The 18,497-nt window shown below is 31.7% G+C and overlaps 9 protein-coding genes across 9 annotated transcripts in view; 6 read left to right on the forward strand and 3 right to left on the reverse strand.

Moving 5' to 3' along the window:
• Positions 1 to 59: 59 nt before the first annotated feature.
• RRP12 (mRNA-binding protein RRP12) lies at positions 60 to 3,710 on the reverse strand (the record flags this gene model as incomplete). Its single annotated transcript, XM_001645310.1, has 1 exon — positions 60 to 3,710. The coding sequence occupies one exon, from the start codon at positions 3,708 to 3,710 to the stop codon at positions 60 to 62; it is 3,651 nt and encodes a 1,216-aa protein (XP_001645360.1).
• Positions 3,711 to 4,569: 859 nt separating this feature from the next.
• On the forward strand, positions 4,570 to 4,920 carry MRPS16 (mitochondrial 37S ribosomal protein bS16m; the record flags this gene model as incomplete). Its single annotated transcript, XM_001645311.1, has 1 exon — positions 4,570 to 4,920. The coding sequence occupies one exon, from the start codon at positions 4,570 to 4,572 to the stop codon at positions 4,918 to 4,920; it is 351 nt and encodes a 116-aa protein (XP_001645361.1).
• Positions 4,921 to 5,543: 623 nt separating this feature from the next.
• CIP1 (Cip1p) lies at positions 5,544 to 6,728 on the reverse strand (the record flags this gene model as incomplete). Its single annotated transcript, XM_001645312.1, has 1 exon — positions 5,544 to 6,728. The coding sequence occupies one exon, from the start codon at positions 6,726 to 6,728 to the stop codon at positions 5,544 to 5,546; it is 1,185 nt and encodes a 394-aa protein (XP_001645362.1).
• A 2,246-nt stretch (positions 6,729 to 8,974) lies between these two features.
• ULA1 (Ula1p) lies at positions 8,975 to 10,354 on the forward strand (the record flags this gene model as incomplete). The annotated part of the gene is made up of 1 exon (XM_001645313.1): positions 8,975 to 10,354. The coding sequence occupies one exon, from the start codon at positions 8,975 to 8,977 to the stop codon at positions 10,352 to 10,354; it is 1,380 nt and encodes a 459-aa protein (XP_001645363.1).
• Positions 10,355 to 10,410: 56 nt separating this feature from the next.
• Positions 10,411 to 12,234, reverse strand: SPB4 (ATP-dependent RNA helicase SPB4; the record flags this gene model as incomplete). The annotated part of the gene is made up of 1 exon (XM_001645314.1): positions 10,411 to 12,234. The coding sequence occupies one exon, from the start codon at positions 12,232 to 12,234 to the stop codon at positions 10,411 to 10,413; it is 1,824 nt and encodes a 607-aa protein (XP_001645364.1).
• A 433-nt stretch (positions 12,235 to 12,667) lies between these two features.
• On the forward strand, positions 12,668 to 14,008 carry DEG1 (pseudouridine synthase DEG1; the record flags this gene model as incomplete). Its single annotated transcript, XM_001645315.1, has 1 exon — positions 12,668 to 14,008. One exon carries the CDS (start codon positions 12,668 to 12,670, stop codon positions 14,006 to 14,008), a length of 1,341 nt encoding a protein of 446 aa, XP_001645365.1.
• Positions 14,009 to 14,520: 512 nt separating this feature from the next.
• On the forward strand, positions 14,521 to 15,690 carry HAT1 (histone acetyltransferase catalytic subunit HAT1; the record flags this gene model as incomplete). The annotated part of the gene is made up of 1 exon (XM_001645316.1): positions 14,521 to 15,690. One exon carries the CDS (start codon positions 14,521 to 14,523, stop codon positions 15,688 to 15,690), a length of 1,170 nt encoding a protein of 389 aa, XP_001645366.1.
• A 743-nt stretch (positions 15,691 to 16,433) lies between these two features.
• Positions 16,434 to 17,042, forward strand: LOC1 (Loc1p; the record flags this gene model as incomplete). Its single annotated transcript, XM_001645317.1, has 1 exon — positions 16,434 to 17,042. One exon carries the CDS (start codon positions 16,434 to 16,436, stop codon positions 17,040 to 17,042), a length of 609 nt encoding a protein of 202 aa, XP_001645367.1.
• Positions 17,043 to 17,651: 609 nt separating this feature from the next.
• Positions 17,652 to 18,497, forward strand: part of NIC96 — a gene marked incomplete at both ends in the record, with an annotated part of 1,416 nt that continues 570 nt past the window's right edge. The window contains one exon of the mRNA XM_001645318.1: positions 17,652 to 18,497. Within this exon, the coding sequence (XP_001645368.1) occupies positions 17,652 to 18,497 (846 nt within the window).

Genomic DNA, 18,497 nt, shown 5'->3' on the forward strand with positions numbered 1-18,497 from the left:
CATAAACCATTGGGTAATTAACGGAATGTCAAGATGATCAAATAAATTTAATGCAATATCTATAATTTTCTTCTGGATTTAAATTTTTGGTTTCTCTTAAAACCACCTTTTCCAATTCTATTCTTAGTTTCTACCCTTCTAGAAGGAGCGTTTCCACCTTCATCATCACTGTCCATGTCATCAGTTTTGGAACCTTTCTTGAATTTCAACTTATTCTTTTGACCTCTAATTGGACCGTGTCTAACAGCATCTAGATAGGCGTTAATACCACTTGTTACTGATTTTAGTGGATCATCGTTATCTATGTCTTGTTTACCCTTATCTTTAACAACTAATTTACCATCAGCATCAAAGTTGAATGTATCATCAGATAACATTCTTCTACGTTGATCTTTATTGGATTTTCTTACCTTTGTAGAAGATATATGAGCTAAGGCTTGGGAATCCAATAAATCCAGTGGGTTGTCACCAGATTCGATGATAAATTGTTTAGAGTTCTTCTTCTTGCCTCTACCAGATTTTTCCTCTTCATCATCACCTTCATTGTCAGAGGAATCATAAACAGCTTCATCGAATGCAGTCATAAATCTTGAACCCTTGTTAGATTCTGCTGGTACATTACCTTCTTGTTCTTCTTCTTCAGACTTTCTCTTGTTTCTGTTACGTGTCTTTCTAATATTAGTCAATAATTTTCTGTCATCTTCTGGGAAATGTTCTTCAATAAATTCATATCCAAACTTTCTAATCAATCTTTCAATTATATTCTTGACCTTTGATTTGAAATGACCCGAATGTTCATTTGACCAACGTAGTAACTTTGGCAATAATTCTGGAATCTTAGGCTTCATGGCTTCAATAGGCAAGCCTAAAACACAAACCTTAGTAAAACCAATAGCACTTTTGACAATTTCTTTTGAGTTAGAAGTCAAATATAATTCAATGGTGTCGTATATTTCCATTAACATATTCATATCCAACTCATTTCTGAATTCAAAGGCTATGCATGCATAAGCAGTAATAGTAGCACTGACCATATGTTGAGATTCACCAATCAAACCTGCTGATATGATCTTGAAGAATTCAGTTAATGAAGATTGTTGATCTGGAGATGCTGGATCGTAGCCAGGGATTTGTGATAATGAGATTATACCGTTTGGATCTTCCATCTTCTTACCCATAGTAATCAAGGTTTCGAAAGCCAATTCCCTTGTCTTTTCGTTGACATCTTTGGTACAAAGAATGATTTCAGCAACAATTTGAACAATGAAGTTTAATTGGTTTGGTGGTAGTAATTGAACTAATGTCTTGATAGCGGCCAATCTTGAGGCCTTAGAAGAAGTCTGAACAGTTTCAGCATTGGTTAGGATTACAGTGACAATGTCGGAAACATATGGTGCTAACACATCTTGACCAGATTCCAATTCAGATAGTCTAATGATAATTCTGTAAGCTCTCTTTTGGGTTAAAGCAGCCTTTGAGGTAACAGTAATACCAAAAATAGCAAATAGAGCAGAATATGAACTAGCTGGAACATATTTGGTCATACAAACAACTAGATCTAATAATGTTGCGCTTAATTGAGGTTTACCTTTAACTGCATTATTACCTTCTTTATCCATTGCATCTTTTAACAAACCACAGACATTATTAAAAGTTTTAACGATATCATCCTCAGAAGTGATCTTTAAGTATGACTCAATAGTGTCAAGGATAAATCCCCTGGTATTTGGTGATGTTTGGGTATAAATATTGAATAAAACTGCTAGTATGTTGGAGGCTTTAGTTGACAAATAATCGATGTATTCTCTGGATTTTTCAACTGGTAAACGTTGTTGTAAAATGACATCTTCTGCCAAAGCACCATTGACATAAGCAGTGTTACTTTCAACCAACATTTTTAAAGAATTACAAATGGTAGTTCTTAATTCCACCTTAGAATATAGTAAAGATGATAATTCGGCTGCAAATTCATCAGTAAAAGTTTCAACTAAATCAGTAGGTAATTCACAGAAATGTGGTAAAGTGGACCAAATTTGATCAACTACTGTTTGGAAAATCTTTAATTGAACGGATTCCTTTGGAACTTTTGAATACTTGCTTTCAAAACTTGTAATAAGAGGGGATAGTTCATTTACAAATGTAGCTAGTTGAGCATGTCTGGTGTGGTCTCTCAATATTGGCAATAACCAAGCTCTACCTGGTGCATTTCCAGAAGGATTTTCTAAGTTCAATGGCAAGTGTGACAAAACAATTTCAGGGCCCATACCACTAATGGCAGATCCGATCACTAATTCTGCTTCATTTCTAAAGTCTAAAAAGTTTTCTTCATTAACTCTCCATTGGTCGACAATTAATAATGGTTTGATCAAATATGGGTTAGCTCTGTAACGGAATTTATTGAAAGCTGCAGAAAGGATGCTTAAAATTTCTTTTGCGCAATGTGTATATCTAATAGATAATAATTCGACAAAATGTTCGGATAATTCCGCCAAAAGGTTGGATACAGTGTCATAAGTAACATCATCTACCAAAGGTTTTTCCAACAAAAGTTTATCATTTACAGCATTTGTTAAAATGGCAATCAAACATTGAGAAGCGCTGTAATAAATCTCTGGAACTTCGCTAGATAGGTAATTTGCCATTAGTTTGAAAATCTGTGGGATTGTAACAATTGCCTTCAAAGGTTGACTAATAGCATAAGAAGAGATACCTTTCACGATGACAGCAATCCATGGACCTGTCAAATGTGTGTCTTTATTTGATGGAGTCAATTCCAAAATAATATTTAAAACATTCAAGAACTTATTCTCAGCTAAACCTAACTGGGAAGATTCTGCAATAGAGTTAAATAAATTTTCGAAACACTCAAAGGATGATGAAACTATATATTGTTCGGATGATTTGGTGACTTCTAGCAAACAATCACAAAGTTGGTCAATATGAGCAGTTGGCCATTGGTTTGTAGAAACAATTCTACTGATCAACTTTAATATATGAATCAATTTGGAGTTCAACTCACCACCTTGTGTTTTTAACTTTTTATTTGACATTGTAGAAATTTCATTTAAAATTGAAGTTAATTCCTTTAAGCAGAAAGCTGCAATTAAAGCGGAACCCAAATGCTCAGCAGATGGAGCGGCAGGAGGGTTTAGCAGAATCTTTACGATTGCATCGACAGCTCTCTTTCTGACCTTTGGTCTTGGATCTATACTCAATTCTAATAAACCTTGCAAACCTCTTCTTGGGGTGACGTTCAAGTTATGTGTGTTATTCCATGCTTGAGCATCTTGTGCAACCAACAATGATTCTAAACAACCAATAGCAGATCTGTTTAAAGGAGCTTCAACACAAGTTAAACAAGGAGCGATTTTTGTTAGAATTTCTGGGAATTTTGATCTCAGTAATTTTTTTGGTGAATATTGAAAGATCAGGTCTAATAAATAAGTAGCGGAGGTAGATATAGTAACGTCTTTAATAGTACCTTTCTGAGAATCTATAGCTTGGTCTAATAATGATAAAAAGGAAAGCATATAATTTATAATATTTTTAGATGTTTCGTTAGCTAATTGTTGGGCATCCATATTCTCCTCGACGGCAGATAGAATGATAGCAACATGTTTTTGATTATCTAATTTTGAATTTATTTGTAATCTAATCTTAGCCAATCTATCTTCTAGCTCTAAAAAATGAGCTACTTGATCAGCTTCCATTGTTTATTCAAATTAATAAAAAGCTAATAATAAGGAGAAAGACACCGAGTAAAGCAATAAAGTGATATATTAGTAAGTCTCTAATAAACCAAAAATTAAAATTAAATTAATACTGTAGTGGATAGATAGATGAATCTTTACTTTCACTTTTCTTTCTTTCTTTCTTTCTGTCTTGTACAACTTGATCTTGCTCGATACAGATTCTCGAAACCCAAAAGAAAACAGAAACCGAACAAATAAATGTCCAAAATAACTATTAGAACTTAATTCAAGAACCAAAAAGTTTAAATACCCACCAAATACTTAAACTTTTCATTAATACTGATTATTAGATGCGATGAGATGAGATGAGATGAGATGAAAAATTTTGATGAAAAATTCGCTGAACATAATGAAAAATTAAAGGTATCACGTGATTTTGGTGATAATAATTATGTAATACAGCCTTTCTTCTTATGAAGTCACACACACTCTCTTTATCTAGCTAAGGGGATGGATGATGGTTCTATGGTTGGAAAATTGATTGAAGTAAGACACTGTTAATAACCAGTTATATTATACTCTTGATTTCTATATTACAATTGCATTGTATTTTGCTGAACATTACGATTTGAGCTGTCAATAATGGGTTAGGTATCTTCTATGGGCTTAACTTAATAGCTGAAAGTATAATATTCTTGTTTGTATGTGTTCGTATATCATGATCGATGAAACAGTGTAATTTCCAATTTGAAATCTTTCAGTAAGAGAAGCTCTTAAAAGAAATTTTAATATATAGCAGAAGGTTAAAAAGTTGATGCGATGAAGGCATTGGGATATTGTTGAAGGCCATTTGGAAGGACTTTGAGATATTATCAGGATGACTTGTGGGTTGGTAAGGATTCGTTTGGCTCGTTTTGGCAGAAAAAACACACCATTGTATAATGTAGTGGTTTCAAATGCTCATAAAGCTAGAGATAGCAAACCAATTGAAGTTCTAGGTACATATAATCCTGTTCCTAGGAAAGTTACTGACTTGGGGCCAAAACCAATGTTGGTTAAGGATGTAGAATTGGATTTTGACAGATCCAAGTATTGGATAGGTGTTGGAGCTCAACCAAGTGATACTGTAATTAGATTATTTAAAAAATGTGGTATACTAGATGAACATTGGGGCCAAAAATATGTTGAAAGAAAAGTAGTACTTCCAAGAAAAGAGGTTCAAGAATAGTTGATCATATAGTTGGGAAAGATTTCTCTCTTGCCTTTTATTTGGTATGTTTGAGAGGAGCATCGTGATAAATCATATTATTCTTCATTTTTTACTTAACACATGCACATAATTACATCAAGCACTTAATGGAAGGACGGTTAAAACAATCAATTACATGCGTCCTTCCAGAATGAATCTGATTTTCGATTGTGGTATCAGGATTCTGAAAAGAAATATTCAATACATGACCCTTTCTCTAGAATGGGGTACTCACCAAAATTACAAAATGTTTAATAAATAAATTTAGTATAAAAAAGTACAACTTGTAAATAGAACAAGATTAATACATATATTATTATTAGAAATTATAAGCGTCTATATGGATATATAAGTTTTAAATTAAACCTTATATATTACCTAAAGGTTACACACATGTACAAATTATCTTTAAATGCACGTTAGTTTATCACAGCATAAAACACAATATTTAGATTCTATAATTATCAGTTGTAGTGGGGATACTGAAAATAGAATCTAATATTAATTTTAATATTAATTTGATTTTAATATTAATATAATTTAATTTAATTAAATTTTGATTTTGATTTAATTTAATATGGTTGGGTATTAGTATGCTTCTATCACCTTGGCGGTGGTGGCCCATTAGAAGAAGCAGATCTGGAGAGTGACGGTTTTTGGAATAGTAATAAAGAAGAATTACTTCTTGTTCTATTTAGTTGTATGGCCGTTGAAGGTCTGGTAGGTACGGGAGAATAACCACCAGATAATAATTCTTGGGTATAAGGGGAAGGCTTTCCAAAATCTTGCATGAAAGCAGGTTGCAGTCCTGAAGTACTCAATGATAAGTTGTTTTGGCTTGGTATACCACTGGCGGAGGAAGAGGAATAGGCATTTAAAAAATTTGAATTATTATTGCTGCTAATGTTGTTGTTATTATTATTATTGAATTGGAATTGCAATAAATCTTGTGCAAATGGTAGTGGGGATAAAGAAGCATTTGAACTTGTTCTTGAGATGTTACAATCGTTTTTAATTTCTTTTGATAGTCTATATCTTATTAGAGTTAGCAACCAATTGTTTTTCTCTACACCGATATCGATATTGCGAATCTGGGATTCAGTAATTGATAGTTTAGCGACTTTGTTTAAAACACCAGAAGGTGGATTTGAATAATCAAAAGGGGTGGTTGAAGGTTCAGAGACATAATTTTGATAAACGTCCAATAATAGATTAACAAATGGTTGAGATAGATTATTTGACATGGTTGAAATATATTGTTGCTGTTTAACCGAAGGTTGGATATCTGTTATGGAACTTGCTAAAGATATGTTACTACCTTGGTTTGAATTTTTCATGTAGACGCTGTTATTACCAAATTGTTGCTGTTGGTTGATTAGAGACTGTAGACTTAAATTGTTGACAGGGGTTCTAAATCCTGAATTACCATTATTCTGATTTAATTGGTTGATATAAGATGCGTTTGGTGGGAATAAGATGTTATCCTCATTTTGATCTTCTTCTTCGATTATGTCCATATCGATGTCCAATCCTATATCATTATTGCTGTTATTCTTAAAAGTTATAGTTCCAGTACCAGTTCCAGTACCAGTTCCAGGAGCAGATGCGGGTGCAGGTGATACAGATGAGTGGGCATCGTTATTAAATAAAGTATTTATACTTAAATTTGCATTTGACTTGGACGGTGTTGGATGTTCCATCAAGTTTTTACTATTGTTAAAATGGTTATTAGTGTTTCTATTTCTATTTCCATTAATAGAAGATATTTGTATTTTATCGAAAAGCATTAGGGGAAGGAAATACCTCTATATCTGTGTATGCGTGCAGTCAGTGAATATATATTTATATATATATTGGTATCTATATTTTTTTTTGTATCTGGGGACTAGCAGAAGAAAAGATGATTCTTTGTGAGTTCTATATAACTTAAACTTAAACTTAAACGTTCTATTTACGTTTTCCTAATGGAATGGAATGGAACGAATGCATAGAAGACAATAGCATAAACAGAGGGTATATTCCCTTTTGAAAAGATGTAAATAGATATTATATTTATAAAAGTATAAATTTCAGTTTCTGGAATCTCTGAATCTGGGATAACAAGGAACCTAGTGATGGATGGGGGAATTAAGTGTATAATTACCTCATTGATGGATAGACAAGATAGAAAAGATAGCTACTAGTGATGGTGATGATGAAGATGGTGATGGTGATGGTGATGGTGATAACAAGCAGTTCCTTCGGTATTTTCCTTGTTGAAAATTGTATCTCGAACTGCTAAAAAAAGCAATTTCGTAAAAGAAAAAGAAAAACCGTTTCGTGTTTGCCAAGTGGTAGCGGTAGCGGGAACGAAAGCTGGGCAAAGAGAGGAAAAAAGGTATGCCTTCCCTGATCGAGACGAGACACATGAGGAAATAAGCTTCTATCTGTTTTAGGAAATTTAATTCAGAGCGCCAGCGAGCAAGAAGGGGGAGGGAAGGGAAGGGGCAGATGAAAAGGGGATATACACGGTATTACCAAATGAGGAATATGAACTGAGATGTGTTGGCTGCGGTTGTTACGTGAAGTGTGATATGGGTCATGAGAGGGAAGGGAAGAGAAACAGCATCGACAAGAACAACAACGTCTCGATTACCCGATCGGTGGAGTGTCTGCATTAGGAAATATAATTCAATAAGTCAGAGTGAAGAGGTGAGACACGGTCACCTGACCAGAGCAGACAGATCTCTGCAACAAGACATGGCAATGGACCAGCGGGAAATCGGGAAAGAAATAAAAATAAGAATAAAAAATGGGGGGATGGGGGTCTCAGTCCAGTAGATAGGTATGGGGTGCACTGTCGTCTTGGGTATGGGAGGACAGGGAACCTAAAAAGAAAAACCCAACAACAACAACAACAACAACTATGAACCATATCTCCAAGGGTGAGCACCCTAGAATTAATGTATATCAGATTAAACTCTGTCTACTATTATCTGATACTGCTCGTATACAACAGGATAAAAATTAAATAACTCTAATTTCAATTATAATGCTTAATTTTTATTCTGTTGCTGTTGCTGTTGCTGTTGCTGTTGCTGTTGCTTATTTCTTGATATACGCATATACAACTACACTTGCTCAGAAACTGTAAATTGATAACAACAGTACAATGACTTGACATTTCCATCCAGCATTGCCGTTTCTTTCATCTTTTTTTTCAATTTGTTGGGTTCCGGTTCTCCCCACCAACTCAGCTTGATTGATTACATTCTTCCCAGTGACACACTTCAATTGTTGGAAATTCCTATTATTTTGTATCTATCTATAACTTTATATCTTTTCTACCATAATCTTCGATTTATCCTCTCCACTTTACTATCCCTGTCCTAATGAGCATACTTACTCTTTCTGGTAACTGGCGTGATTTGACCTCACTTGACTTGGCTTGATACAATTTCATATAATGTGATTACTGTGACTGCCTCCAGGCAAGACCTCAATCTCGCAACATGTACTTTAAAAATGTAGTTAATTACCTGTACATATCCATTGCCTGTTGGTGTTTTGTATTGCTATTACCTCTTGTTGGGTTCCCCCTCACTATGTCTCTGTTCGTTTGGATGCCAGACTGACACCTATTTCGAAATTTTTGTCTGTGCGTCACATGATCAAAAAAGGGCCCAAACAAAAATATCAGATTTATATCCAGAGTCACGTGCTGCCATGATTTATCTCGGAATCGATTTTAAGGATGGCCCCAATCTCTCTCTCTCTCTCTCTCTCTTCACGCAATCTCATTCCAATATAGTTTAAATTAATATTAAAGCACGTAAAAACTACAGCTGCCTTACATTGCATTGGCACTTCAAAATATCATTACTGTGTCTTGTCTAAACTAGTAAGACCAATTCAACCACCTCCCTCCCTCTCTCGTGGTTCTTACCATTCTCCTACATGATATAATTATTATTTATTACTAAACTCTCGACTACTAATCAAGGAACTTTAAATTCACTTCAAATCGTGAAATTCTACATTCAAACTTCATTCGATGGAAAAATACGATAGACAATTAAGATTATGGGGGGACAATGGTCAATCATATATTGAATCAGCAAATATTTGTATAATTGGCCCACATAACCCTTTGCTACAAGAAACTTTAAAAAATTTAATATTACCTGGATTTAAAAAATTCAATTGGTTGAATACATCGGATTCATCAAATATACAAAGTAACAACAACAACGATTTGTTTTTTAACGATATTAACGATATCTTAAAACTAAATGAGGATAAGGTTGAATTATCCATAGAGCTTTGGAACAATTCCATTGACAAATCATTTTGGAAAAATTTTCAAATCTTAATCATCCTTTCTATCAATGATAAATCAATTATAAGTTATTTTGATAATTTATTATCGTTACCAAAAAATGATAACGATTCATTATACTTACCACCAATTATATTAGCACATAGCATCGGCCTGTTTGGTTACGTTCATTTGAAATTTTTCAACCCGCATTTTATTCTTGAAACTCATCCAGATTATCCAAGGTATGATTTAATATTGGATAAACCTTGGCCGCAATTGAAACAGTTTATGGATAAGTTGGATTTAACAAATTTAAATGATTCATTAATTTCACAACTGCCATACGTAGTCTTTTTATATAAGGCAATTGAAGCAATTCCAAATAATGAAATAAAATCTACAACCAGCATTAAAAATTGGTTAGGAAATATCGATCTGCCAATAAATAATGGTAATTTAAATTTTATCCAAGCAAAACGTTACTCATACTTGGCCTTTTATGACACAGAATCAGAAGCAAGAATTTTAAAAATATTAAAAGATGCTGTAAAATTTGAATCAGAATCAAATCTGTGGCGCGATAACTTTAACAATAATGTCATTAAACTAGTAAAATGCTTCAAGATCTACTTAGATGAGTTTAAGTTTATTCCAATAAACGGCGAGATTCCAGACATGGAGTCAAAATCAGAATATTTTATAGAGTTAGAAAAGGTATACAGGGCAAAATCAGAAAGTGACAAAGAGAAATTTAAAGGTATTACTAGACAAAACTGTCCCGAAATTCCTGATGACTTTATTAATCTATTTTGGAAAAATATAAGAAATATTGCCTTCGTGAAGCCATCAAAAAAACCCATTCATTACATATGGGATACTTCAGATCTCTTATTTCGAGACCTGTTGGAATTACAATTTGGGACTGAAAATAATGTCCAAATGGATGAAAAATTCCAACTGTCACTAGTGGTAAATTCTTATTCAACCTCTTCGATTATTGCAGGGATTGCTGCACAGGAGGTACTGAAAGTTATCACACATCAGTATGTTCCAGTCGATGACGCTCTCGTTTATAATGGATTAGATGATGAAATCAATACTTTTTCAATATGACGACAATTGATTAGTGTCTGTATAATGCTGAATTATGTAATAATATGTAATATTTTCTATAAATCATCGAAACTACCTTGCATTCCATTATTGGAATTTTTAGATTTCTTATTCTGAAGAATAACCTGTTTCCAATCACGATTTTGCTCATCATCGCCAGAACTATTTTCATCTGCTTCTTTTGAAAGTTCTTCTTCGATTCTCTTTCTTTTCAAAGCCATTTTTGTCCTTCTTTCAACTTTTTCTTCCTTTGACTGGGTATTATTGGACCAAGACATATTTTTCTTTTTTAATTCACTCTTTAGCTTCTTTTTGTCATGAATTGATTTTAAATTTTTTAAATCAGCCAGTCTACGATCTTCTTTCTTTTTGTCAAGGTACCCAAATTTATCCATATTAATTGGCGGATCGATTAACCAACCTTCACCGAACGTTCTAGCATTCTCCTTATCCTCTTTAAAATATTTTGTAATTTCAGGCATTTTTGGTAATCTAATTAAACCATAAAATTTTGCTAAACCTACATAATCAAAAGATTGCAATCTAAAAATTGAAGAAGCAGCATGTTTTGAATATGTTTTTATGTAAGCCACGTATGACTTTACTGCTTGGTCAAGTCTTGCCCTATCTTCCAATAGCCAATCTTTGAATATTTCATAAAAATTGTCCGGTAAGTTGACAATATCTAACGATATTTCTTCTAAATTTATGTTTTTGACTTCCATGAAAGGGATATAGTCTTCTTCTCTTCCAGGTGTCAAGAATGTTATAGCTTTACCCAATTTATTAGCCCTACCTGTTCTACCACATCTATGTAAGAACACTTCTGGATCTGTGGGTGGATCCAACTGCAAAACTAAATCTACATCAGGAATATCAATACCTCTTGCTGCAACATCGGTTGTTAACAGAACAGCATTACTTATTGTTTCAGTAAATGTCTCCAGTGTCTTAATTCTGGCACTCGTTTGAAGTTTACCGTGCAAAGAATAGATTTGGATTTCTTCCTTTATTATACCCTTTTTCAATAGATATTGCATAAAAGAGTAGAAATATGTCACAGAATGGCAAGTCGGGAAATATGCAATACATTTTTTAAATTTATAATTATTAATTATGCTGATTACCTGTTCTAATTTCTTATCAGTTTCAACAACAGCACAATCAATCTTAAGCGAGGATGGTGCTTGAGATTTAGAATTGACAGTAACTTTTACTGGATTACGTAAACCTGTTTTAAAGATATTGTCACCAGCACTAGTAATTGTAGCAGAAAATAAACCAGTTCTTCTTTGTTTTGGTAAAATATTCATTATATTTTCCATGTCTTTTAAGAAACTAACATCTAATAATCTATCGGCTTCATCCAATATTACCATACTACACATTGAAGTTTTCACACTTGGAATCTTTAAAAAATCAAGTATTCTACCAGGGGTACCTATCAATATCTGGGGTTTATTCTCCATAAAATCACTAACATCATCTCTAACAGTTTTGACATTAGTACCGACTAACAATTGAGATCTTATTGGATATAAATTCTCAGGATAATGCTCTAAAAATGATTCAAAAACAGAATGTATTTGTTTAGCTAATTCTTTTGTAGGAGAAACAATTAGTGAATGGAAATGACCCTTTTTCATCTTAGTAGTATTAGCCTCTTCTTGTACAATTTTCTCGAAAATTGGAATTACGAATGAGACAGTTTTACCTGAACCTGTAACAGAATCAACGACAACGTCTTTATTCCTGGCAAAAAGTGGAATAGTAGCAGCTTGTACAGGAGTCATATTTTCAAACCCCATTACATCAACTGCACTTCTAATCCATGGTTGAATTGGATATTCTAAATCATCCCATAACAAAGATTTTGACATTGTTTCTTTTCTTCACAACTTTATATCTGTTACCTCTATTATGTTTCTATTGGAGCAACCTGAATATACTAACCTTAATAGATTAAATACTATATTTTGATATAATTTCAGAAAAGGGTGGTATAGCAGTATCTATCTATGAATACAAAACTATCTTTTCCTTAAAGTTGTCAGTATATTAATTTCAACTAAATTTGAGATGAGATAAGATGAGATGAGATGAGTTGAGATGAAAAATTTTGATGCCGATTTCTTTGTTAAACAAAGCTCATCGCTAAAAAAATATAATAATAATGATGATGATAATAATGATAATAAGGTTAGCTTATTACATTTTAAATAGATTATGTTGTGTTATCGATATATGTATTGGAGGTATTTGATTGGAAATTCCGTGAGTTAAATAGATTCTGTTGTTGTGCATTTAGTTTATATGACATTCTTATTCAATTTTTTCAAGAAAGGTGGTGCAAAAGCTGCTGTAAATAATTCTACGGTGACATCACCAATTGAAAATTCTAAATATGCTAACTGGACCAAAGAACAATTGATTAGGAAATTAATTGAAAGAGATAGTTTAGAAGGAAATACAAATAAAGAGAAACAGAAACAATCTTATGTAGGTAAGAAGAGGAAGTCTGCAAATTCCGATATTGGTGTAGAGTCCAAAAAGCCTAAAGCTGCCAAAAAGTTTGATTTCTCTAAATACGATACAAGGTTTATTGCTTTAAAATTTGCATATCTAGGTTGGAATTACAATGGACTAGCTATACAAAAGGAACCAACACCATTGCCTACAGTTGAAGGTGTGATTCTGGAGGCGATGAACAAATGTAGATTAGTTCCCTCAATGAATCCGCAGGATTATAAATTTAGCAGATGTGGAAGAACTGACAAAGGTGTAAGTGCTATGAGTCAAGTTATTTCTTTGAAAGTTAGGTCGAACTTAACACCAGAAGAGCAGGCAAACTCGGATAATGATTCGAAAGAAATACAGTATGTTGATATTTTGAATCAATTATTACCAGATGATATTAGAGTATCAGCAGTTTGTCTAAGACCTCCAAAGGATTTTGATGCTAGATTTAGCTGCAAACATCGTCATTACAAATATTTATTTAACAAGGAAGGATTAGATTTAGAAAAAATGGAACAAGCTGCAAAATATTATGAAGGGGAAAATGATTTTAGAAATTTCTGTAAATTAGATGGTTCAAAGCAAATAACAAACTATAAGAGAACTATTATAAGTGCTAGTATTATGCATGTATCGGGGGATTTTTACTGTTTTGATTTAATTGGTTCTGCATTTTTATGGCATCAAGTTCGTTGTATGATGGCTAACCTATTTTTGGTTGGACAAGGTTTAGAAGATCACACATTGATCAAAGATATGCTCGACATAGAGAAGACTCCAAGAAAACCTATATATGACATGGCCAGTGATGTTCCATTAATACTGTACGACTGTAAATTTGAAGATATGGAATGGAAAGAAGAGAATCTAAATGATTACAAGGCAATCAAATACGGGAAATCAGTCAATACTTTAATGATGGGGTACCAATTAAAGGCAACAGTAGCAACTATCTTTAAAAATACATTACCAACAACAGATGTTGATTTTCAAAAAAGGACAAGAATTAACCTAGGTGATGGGAAAGGTAAAGTAGTTACAAACTATGTTAAAATGGATAAAAGACAAGTAATGGAATCATACGAAATTGTAAATAAGAAATTCAAGCAAAAAAAAAATCAAAAGAAATCCTTATAAGTCACATATAATTATTCTACTCGCAATACTATTTACTTATTATAGTTATGTTTATATATATATGTGTGTGTCTGTATGTGTAAGAATTGTTCAAATAACAACTAAAGAATTTAAAATCCAAAGCCTTATGGTAAAAAAAGAATAAAAATTTTGGTCTCAATTTACTATTATGAATTGGTCACTAAAACTATATCAATTAAATAGTTTTATGAAGGTAATGGTTCTGACAATTAAAATTTCACATATTTTACATAATCGATTATTTTTAACGTTTTGGCTTCTTTAGTTGGCAATCGCCAGAAAGGTTTCAGGTATTTCTGATCTGAAAATTCTAAGTTTCGGAATTAAAAACGTGATGCTAAGGAAAAAAACGCCAAATAATAAAATTTATGAAGTAATTGTTATTTTAATCATATAAGTAAAAATCGTTTCTAATATCAATCTCTTGAGGAAACATTTTCAAGTTCAGAAGATTATAACATATATCAGAGAAAAGATAACATAACCCAGAGATGTCAATTTCTGATTTTAAACCGGAACTATGGACAACTTCTTCTAATAATGCATTAAAGATTTCATTAGTTGGCGAAAATGCTGTTCAATTTTCACCTACCTTTACATATCCAATATTTGGTGATTCTGAACAAATATTCGGTTATCAAGATTTGGTTATACATTTAGTCTTTGATTCTGTTACATTTAAACCTTTTATGAATGTAAAATATTCTAAAAAAATTGATAACGAAGCTGATGATATTCAAGGGAAATTATTAAAGTTCTTACCGAAAGATGATATTATTGTTAAAGATGAAGAGAAATGGGTAGACGCCTTTGAAGAAGAACAAAAATCTTATAAGTTTTTAAATGATGAATTTAAAATTGGAGAGTATTCTATAGGAGACGATGAATTTGTTGTTTATAAAGCCGGTATCAAAGATAAATTTATTAATAAATTTCATCAACGTATTCAAATCTTTTCTTTATTATTAATCGAAGCAGCATCATATATCGATGACTCTGATCCAAATTGGGAATTAGTTTTATCTTTTAATAAGAAAACTAAACAGTGTGTTGGATTTGTAACTGTTTATAAATATTGGAAATATGAAGGCTTCAAAGAATTTGACAATGATGATAATTCACATTATAGAGGAAAAATATCCCAATTCCTAGTATTCCCACCTTATCAAGGTAAAGGCCATGGTTCTAATCTGTATCAATCAATTTATAACACTTGGAAAAATGATTCATCAATTACTGAACTTGTTGTTGAAGATCCAAATGAAGATTTTGATGACTTGAGAGATCGTACTGACTTAGAAATGTTACAAAAAGAATTATTTTTCAATTCTGTACCAAATTCTGGACTTGTTGAAGAAGCTTGGATAAAAAAACAAATGAAGAAATATAAAATTGAAGCAAGGCAATTCCATCGCTTAATTGAAATGATTATGCTCCATAAGAACTACAATAATTTTAACATTCAGGTGAAAAAGAGGCTTTTCTTAAAGAACTACGATGCTCTAATCGAAATGGAAGAATCTGAAAGAAACGATGCATTAGATAAATCAGTAGAGTCATTGGAAGAAGATTACAAGAGAATCCTATCTTTATGTAAATTTGGTAAGAGAGACCCTTCCTTTGATGATGAAAAACATAGAAACAAAAAAGTAAAACTCTAGTTAGTATATAAACTATGTAATTTAATATGTATAATGTGATAACACATAATCATATCTGTATTTTTCAAAGATAAATATCAAATAGACTGACTTATTAAAGTTATTTCTAAATTTTGTGTCCAAATAACTATTAAAACATGGAAACTTGAAAAATTATAAATTTCATCATATCATGTGATAGAAGATTCAAATTAAATATAAATCTTTTATATTTTCAATAAATATATCATCAAAACATATAATATCATAATTAAAGTTACACTATCCGAACAGAGAATATAGGGTCAGAAATAAGATATAATGCACGTGATTGGAGATGATTAAACAATTATGTTGACGTTAAATAATTCAATATCGTATATATTTTCATCAAGTTTATGGAAGAATAAATTTAATATACATGCATAGAATATTTAGTTTTGTATTATTATTACTTTTATAACAATTTTTTAGCATTCATTCAAAGATCCTAATTTAATGTCTTATTTTATTTGAATGAGAAATTACCGGTAAGAGAATTTTTTGAGATGAGATTTCTACTTTTATTCTTCGGTCTCGGCTAAAACTCAAATTAATTTTGGAAAAAGAAAGAGGTTATTGAAAAGTTTTTTAACCTCATCGAATTTTTTATTTAGATTGAATAATAATAGTCCTGAGTTATATTAGTATTAGTTAATAAAAAGATTTGATCTGAATTAAATTGGACAGAACTTCAGATAACCAGAGATAGTAAACTGTACAAGATGGCTGTTAAAAAATCTTCTAAAGGACAACAGACCAGACGTGAAGTGAGGCCTGAGGTGTTTCAAGATAAGCAAGCTAGGAATCAACTTGCAAATGTTCCTCAATTAACTGAAAAATCTGCACACAAAAAACCAAACAAACTTCAAGTTAGTAAGGGTCAATTCAAAGCTCGTTTATATGGTACAAAGAAGAAAGATCGTAAATATACTGAGAAAGAGTTAGATATTCCTACTCTTAATAAAGCAGTAATTCCTGGTGTGAAGATAAAGAGAGGTAAGAAGGGTAAGAAATTTATAGATGACCATGATACTTTAGCTTTAAACCGTTTAATCAAGACAATTGGGGATAAATATGATGATATTACAGAAAGTAAATTGGAAAAGGCAAGAAGATTAGAAGAAATAAGAGAAATCAAGAGAAAAGAAATCGAGATGAAAGAATCTTTGAAGAATGACAAATTAGAGGAAAAGAAAAACGAAATCAGAAGTAAAGCATCTTTAGCAAGATCTATGCGTAGAAAGAACAGACGTGATACTGTCAGAGCCGATGTTGAAGAGAAATCAACTAATGCGAACAAAAAGCCAAAAAAGAAGGTATCTTTTGCATGAGGATTTTGAGTATTATAAAAACAATTAATAAAAATTAAATCAACATATTTTATTAATAGGTATATATAACATTTAATAAGCATATTTTAAATATATTAATTTTTCCAATTTGTGTTCTATTTTAAAATCCAAGAAATTATTCTTTTGATCCAGTTTATATTTAAATTAAATTAGTTTTAGAAATCAGTTAGAAAAATAATTTAATTTTAATACACCCATCTTATAAGCAATGAATCGATATCAAGAGTTCTGGTATTTAAAGGAGAACATTGAGATATTATTAACTGATTAAAGTGTCAGTTAATCGTTTTATATAGTCAAACCATTTTAATGCCGGGTAATTATCCAGTCCATTATATTGATTTTATTCCGATTTTGATAGATTTATATTTTAATTAGAACGATGAGATATATAAAGTTTAGTTATTCAGGTTCGAAATATATTTAACGGAAGAATATTAATACCATAAAGACAGTTCATCGGATATCCTATTTACTATAATATTAGGAAAGTAGCGTTTCAGATTTATACTTTGATTGCATGACCGAACTGTATTGTTTTTAATCTTTCATCAGTTGTGTTAAGTTTTTTCAAACATAATTTTCAGTATGGATTCTGAATTTTCTTTACATTATTCTAATAAAGTTTTCAATGATCTAGTTGAAACTTCTAAAAATTTACCTAACGATAGTTCTGAGTTTGAATCCATTCAATTGAGCATTAATGAAATTAGGAAAAGAGCCTCTGAATTGAGAAAAGATAGAGAAGCAAAACAAGTTAATCATACTAAGGCTCATTATTTATTGGCTGGCAGTGGTATCTCCATTGAAGATGTAGATAATTCAATCAAGAACTTACAATCTAAACATATCATTGAACAGCATTTTCCAAATAAACAATTAGAAGGTGAATTAGATACCTATTTGAGACTTAAGAAAGATGAAAATATTTTATCATCTATAGAGAAGCTTCTATCAACAGCTTCAAAGGATTTTGATTCATTTGTTAGCCAAAACTTGAACTTAGATTGGGAACAACATAAAGATGAAGTTAGAGAAAACTTTGGTATTTTAGTTAAAAGAAAAAATATGGATTCTAATAAATCTGGATTCAGATCTGTAACACCCGCTGTTCCAAAATGGGGCGGAAACAATAACAGTATCTTAGATAGCTCTAGTGGATTTAGATTAAATGTGAATGAGAATTACCTATTGAGAGATAAATTTGAAAGATACGCTAAAATTATTCATGCATTCAACAATGCAAGACAAGTAAGAAGAGATTTCCCATTGGTAAATGAAATCATATCAATGTTGAACAGTTCTGGAGACTCAAAGAATAGACAGATTATGGAGTCATGGTATGTTCTAAGAGATATTTGTACCTCTAAAGTGGATGATGTTGTTATAAGAAGCAGACTATATTTAGAGAAACAATTTATGGAATACATAGAT

This window comes from Vanderwaltozyma polyspora, genomic scaffold, assembly GCF_000150035.1.
Source record: "Vanderwaltozyma polyspora DSM 70294 KpolScaffold1058 genomic scaffold, whole genome shotgun sequence".
Lineage (NCBI taxonomy): Eukaryota > Fungi > Ascomycota > Saccharomycetes > Saccharomycetales > Saccharomycetaceae > Vanderwaltozyma > Vanderwaltozyma polyspora.